General features: G+C 47.1%; 1 protein-coding gene across 1 annotated transcript; it reads right to left on the reverse strand.

Moving 5' to 3' along the window:
- Window positions 1–334: 334 nt before the first annotated feature.
- LOC104368029 (cytochrome c oxidase assembly factor 7B) lies at window positions 335–2460 on the reverse strand. The gene is made up of 3 exons (XM_042807537.1): window positions 2222–2460; window positions 1992–2132; window positions 335–924 (listed from the first exon to the last, which is right to left on the reverse strand). The coding sequence occupies exons 1-3, from the start codon at window positions 2325–2327 to the stop codon at window positions 476–478; spliced, it is 696 nt and encodes a 231-aa protein (XP_042663471.1). The 5' UTR covers window positions 2328–2460; the 3' UTR covers window positions 335–475.
- Window positions 2461–5230: the final 2770 nt, after the last annotated feature.

The following is a 5230-nucleotide window of genomic DNA, read 5'->3' on the forward strand; positions in this document are numbered from 1 at the left end:
AGCAGTCCTGGTACAAAGCAGCCTCACAGCAGATCACCCTGTGTGTGCACACTATCAAAGTTCCATAACTGCTTGTAAGAGAGAGCACAATTCTGAATGTCCAGGCTGGGTTACCTTGCATTTGTGATCTTTTTGTGTGTTAGAACTGGTCTGAGCACAAGCCTCAATACTGAAGCATTACACATGAGAGAGCACCTTTCCTACTTGGAAACCATGGGGACAAACTTCCAAAAGGCCAGAAGTTTTTGCCTTCCTTAAAGAGGTGGGATCTAAGCAATACACTTAAGAACCTGTGTATTTAAAAATGTAGAAAGGCACGGCAGAGTTGGTCATGTTTGTTGCATCCACAAAATTAGAAGTTTATTTGCATATGCAAATACAGGTTATTTATTATAAATGAAAACTGTATGCTCACAATTTACATAAGTTCACTTTACATTTAAAACTGCAGCGTTAGTAACTGCATCTGACAGTTTTACTCCCCAAATACTAAGGAACTTTGGGCTTCTCTCTGTTCTTTATGCAACTGTTTTGCCCTGTTTTTCAAATCCTCTGCCTTAGCATCATTCTTCTCAATGCCATCTCCCAGTTTGTACATTCGACTGGCGTTGGCGCAAGCCCATATGTGACCCAGCTCACACCCTTTCAGCGAGTAATTCAAAGCATGGTTCATGTCCTTAGGGACCCCGGCTGCCCCCTGGAGGTATATTACACTGAGGTTGAAGCAGCTAGGAGCAAAATTGCCATCACAGGCTTTTGTGTAATAGTCTCTAGCGACAATGGGGTCAGGTTTATTATCATTTACTCTCCCATCATGGGCCAACAGCCCAATGTTATGACACGCATTGACTGATTTCTTCCCACCTTTTTCACATGACTTCATAAAAGAGTTGTAGGCAGCTTTCAAATCTGGGTCAAGTCCACCTGTCAGCCAAGAAACAAAAGATTACTGTAAGGACATGCCAAAACAGATGGGACCTCTGCGTTGCAGCATGCTTCCCAGGGCTTTGGGAAACACATTATCCCTCACTTTAGATGCTACAGTCAAAATTTAGGACTTTGGAGACACCATCATTGTCTCAGTTACAAAGATTTTGCTAATGTCTTCGGGTTAGGAAACCTTCCTCCACTCCTCCAGTAGTTACAACCAAAAAAAAAAAAAAAAACAAAACCCAAAACAAAACCACAAAACACTCTTTCCACTACTACACCTATGGACTTCTAAAGATGTTACACTAGGCAAAGTATTCTTTTGCCAGTACACCTACACATACACTGAGATTGTTACTAGTTTTGAACTACAGTAAAAATAACAGGTTCTTTACCACTATTGTCATTTGGAAGAAGCCTCACTAGTTTAACTGCTTCCCATTATTGTACTAGCATATACATTTTGGGCAGAGTACCCAACAACTTCCTGATGTAAGCAGTCTTAAGTCTGTAAATTTATTTCTTCCTTACTTTCTCTAAATAAGAACAGTGAGATGAGAAACAATCCAAACTATAAGAATACAACACACAATAACATTCAGCACTGGATATACTTACCGCTTACACACACGTAATTATAAAAACCAACAAACCACATGGTGAACCTTGAGTTGATTCTTCGGAAGGAAGCAATTTAAGGTTTTCCACCCTTCCCCTGCTTTTACTCTGTGGCCATAAAAGGGGCAGGACAGGTTGTTCCTCCTTCGAGGTCAGGAGGGAACGCGCGTGTTCAGCACCTTCGCAAAAGCAAGAGCTGTTTCCTCACGGGCACCAGCCGCCCTTCCCGCCCCGGTGCCCGCACACCGAGGAGCTCAGGTTGCTGCCGGGGCCACCGCAGACCGCCGGTGCTGCGGGTGAAGGGGCCGCGACACCCGCTCCGCCGTGCCGGCCACCGGCGGCGGAGGCACGGGCGACGAAGAGGCGGGCTGAGGGGCGGCTGAGGGGCGGCTGAGGGGCGGGCGGGAGGGAAGCGGCAGCAGCCACGGGACCGCCCAACCCACCTTTGCCGATGGCCTGGTAGGCCCCCAGCTTGTAGCAGCTCTCGCTGTGCCCGTACTCCTCGCAGTTGCCGCGCAGCACCCGCGCCGCCGCCGCAAAGTCCTTCTTCACGGCGTCCAGGTAGTCGGCGAGGCGCTGGCAGCCTGCAAGGCAGCGGTGAGGGCGCTGAGGCTCCCGCCGGCCCCGGGACGGCGGGCGGGGGGGGGAGTGTGGGCACGGCGGGGCCGCTTACCGTCCGGGTCCTTCTCCTTGAAGCACTGGTAGCTGTACTCGATGTGCAGGTTCTCGAGGTAATCCCTCACCTCTTCCTCGTCCTCGAAGTTGATGAGCCCCGCCATAACGGCGCTGACGGAGCCGCCGCGCGGCGCCTTCCGCGAGCGCCGAGGGATCGATGCGGCGCCGCCCACCGAGCCCGGGCCCGGGCCCGGCTCCTCCGGCCTCCCCACGGCCCCGGCCCCGCCTCCCCTCGGCCCCGGCACCGCCTCCCCTCGGCCCCGGCACCGCCTCCCCTCGGCCCCGGCACCGCCCGCTCGGCGGCGAAGGTCCCCGCGTCCGCCTCCACTACCTCATCTCTCCCCCTCGGGATCACCAGAGACTGACACCTCAGAAATTTTAAGCATTAAGACGTTTTTAGGATTTGACTTCCCGCGCCGTTGGCTACACATTTCAGAGGCCTTATTCAGGACGATCAAATCCATAAGTTGAGCCAGTACCGCATACATTAACACACTATGCATGGCCTAGAAGCCAGGGCTGCTTTACCAATTCCTCTGGTTTTGTCTCGGATGAACAGCCAAATAATTTTCAACTCAGTTGTAGAATGGGGAGTTGCTGCTAGTGACTGATATTGGCAACCGCTCCTTTTTGTGGTACAACAAAGGATTTTACAGATGTTTTTTGAAGAGATGGAACCCGTGTCCGAGTTGTGTCCGAGCAGGCAGTGCCAGAGTTGTTGAAAACACCCTGAGGCTGGTAAGCAATTAACACACAACATACCCTAGTTCTCTAGCTATGGATGAATTTAAGCCAGATGTGATATTAAGATACTTATACAAAATATGGCACATTATCCAATTCCAGCAGTTATGAGTACAAATTGAATTTTCCAACAGCGCAGCAGCACAGTGGACAATTGCATGACAAATTGATGAAAATTAATTTCAAAGAACATTTGAGTTAAAATTAATTTCAAGGAATATTTGAGAATGCTTTCTCTCAAATTACTTCAGGGACATAATGCCGACCTGTCAAGCCTTTGGGTTACACAGAACTCCGTTAAATCCTGTGTGCAGGCTCCCATGAAACCTGATTGTCTGTTAATGGCTGATGCTAATTGCAAGAACCATTGCTGGTCGGACTGATGGCACCACCTGCCGCATGTGCTGCTGAAATGCGAGTTATGAGTGCTGTTAAAGTACTTCCTTAGAATTTTTCAGACTTTTCACTCTTTGGGCTGGTTAACACACATCGTCCATATGAAGCTAAAATCTTGTTTTCAAAATGTATTGATCAAACACACTGACATGTCTGTGAGAAGACAAGCAAGAAGATACACACAGTTTGGCCCCTGCTGACTGCTGTCTGAAAAATGTTTGTGTCAAGTCCTCTGTTCTGGAGAAGGCCTTCGGAAATTGAACTGCTTTTGTACCAGCAACACTCTTTCTCTGAAAACCCAGCTTTGAAAAGTTTCAGTTTGCATAGGCTCTTTAGAAATTCTCTGAGTTTGTTGGTTTAAATCCTTGAAGAGTCAGTACTTGCTGGGATTTTGTCTTTGCCAGGTTTCTGATGCTGATGTTGAGTCAGTGCCAACCCAACTGCACGGCCTCTCCGTACAAGGAGCGAAGTGGCGCAGCGAGGCTGCCCTGGCTGCTGCGGCTCTCCAGCACAGGGGGGCTGGCCAAGGATGGGTGCCCAGGGCAGGGGATCAGTCTGTCGCTTTAAAGTTTTCACCATCTGAGGCCAGACGGGAGAAAGGAAGATAGTTCCTATCATAAATCCAGATGGAATAAGAAAAAGGCAAAGACAAGATATCTGGTGATAGTCAGGTTGGAGTGAATGAGTGAATTTGTTAATAGGTATGGCAAGAACAGCCTGGCAGCTCCAGAGACGTTAGGATCTAGAAGGAACATGTAATGAACCAAGACTAACAGTACTAGCCCCTCCATAATCTAAGATAATTTCTGTGTCCATAATAAGTAAGAAATCAGAAGGAAATTAAAATATTTCTTCTAAACAGATTAGATTTTTAAGTGGTTAAATTCAGAACACGAGGGCTTTTGATTGTGTTGTCAGATCCTTAGCACACAATTTATTTTCTCTACATCAACACTCTAATCTAAAGAATTGGGACTATAACTGACCTTTGTGATGTAGTCCCTAAATAGGCAAAACTGTGCTTGGTAATATTTGTAGAATATTTTGTCATCTTATAATGTCAGACACATAAATGATTTCAGCAACTGTTCCTTAATGTTTATGTGGTTTTTGGGTTTGCAAACAACTTTTATTCAAAGCTGCTGTACGTAGAATAGGCAATTCTTTAAAGGTTTAACAGTAAGCTCTGTATAATTTCATTTTACATGGGCAGGGTAATTGTAGCACTCTTCACTTTGCATCCTGAAACAAAAAGTAAACCAACAATACTTCATAGTATGTATTTGTTAAAAGACAGGTGTTCATCACTACTACTGTATCTGAAACCTAAAATTAATTTGTATAAAAGCTTATGGCAAAGCTCTCCAACTTTGAAGCAGGTGACAAAACTTACTGTACTGAAGCAGATAATTATTCATATTGCTAGAATAAACTAGTGTGGGCAGAAAACATTTAAATTAGAGAGGTTGATCTGTGAGCAACAAGCATAAAGGTGACGCTGAATTCCTGGTTATGAGAGGTTACCCAAAGACAAGGAACTGCTATAAAACCGCTTCACTCCTCAGCAGCCTCTGCTTGCACAGACTCACCGGCGCTTCGGTGCTGCTTCATCCTTGTTCCAAAACGAAAGCAAAGAGGCGTCAGGGACGGTCTCACACACACCGTAACACGCGAAGCCAATGCGTTTTGTTGAATAATATACCCTTCTCCTGACACGTTACGCTTTTCATCCTTAAAACTGGATTTTGAGGTTCCCACTCACCCAGAGAGCAGGCAGCATGTGCCTGGCGCGGCCCCTTTAAGGGAGGCGGGCTCGGCGCCGCTTCCCGGCCGGCTGAAGCAGATTCACTTCCAGGTTGAGGGGGGT

This window comes from Tyto alba, unplaced genomic scaffold, assembly GCF_018691265.1.
Source record: "Tyto alba isolate M040663 unplaced genomic scaffold, T.alba_DEE_v4.0 Super-Scaffold_1000006, whole genome shotgun sequence".
In the NCBI taxonomy this organism is placed as follows: domain Eukaryota; kingdom Metazoa; phylum Chordata; class Aves; order Strigiformes; family Tytonidae; genus Tyto; species Tyto alba.

Excerpts from the sequence above, each read along its gene's own strand:
- LOC104368029 (XM_042807537.1), bottom strand. The coding sequence starts at position 2,327 with ATGGCGGGGCTCATCAACTTCGAGGACGAGGAAGAGGTGAGGGATTAC. Across the intron at positions 2,133-2,221 it reads CAAGGAGAAGGACCCGGACG|GCTGCCAGCGCCTCGCCGAC; the intron begins GTAAGCGGCCCC and ends GCTGCCTTGCAG. Across the intron at positions 925-1,991 it reads CTACCAGGCCATCGGCAAAG|GTGGACTTGACCCAGATTTG; the intron begins GTGGGTTGGGCG and ends CTTGGCTGACAG.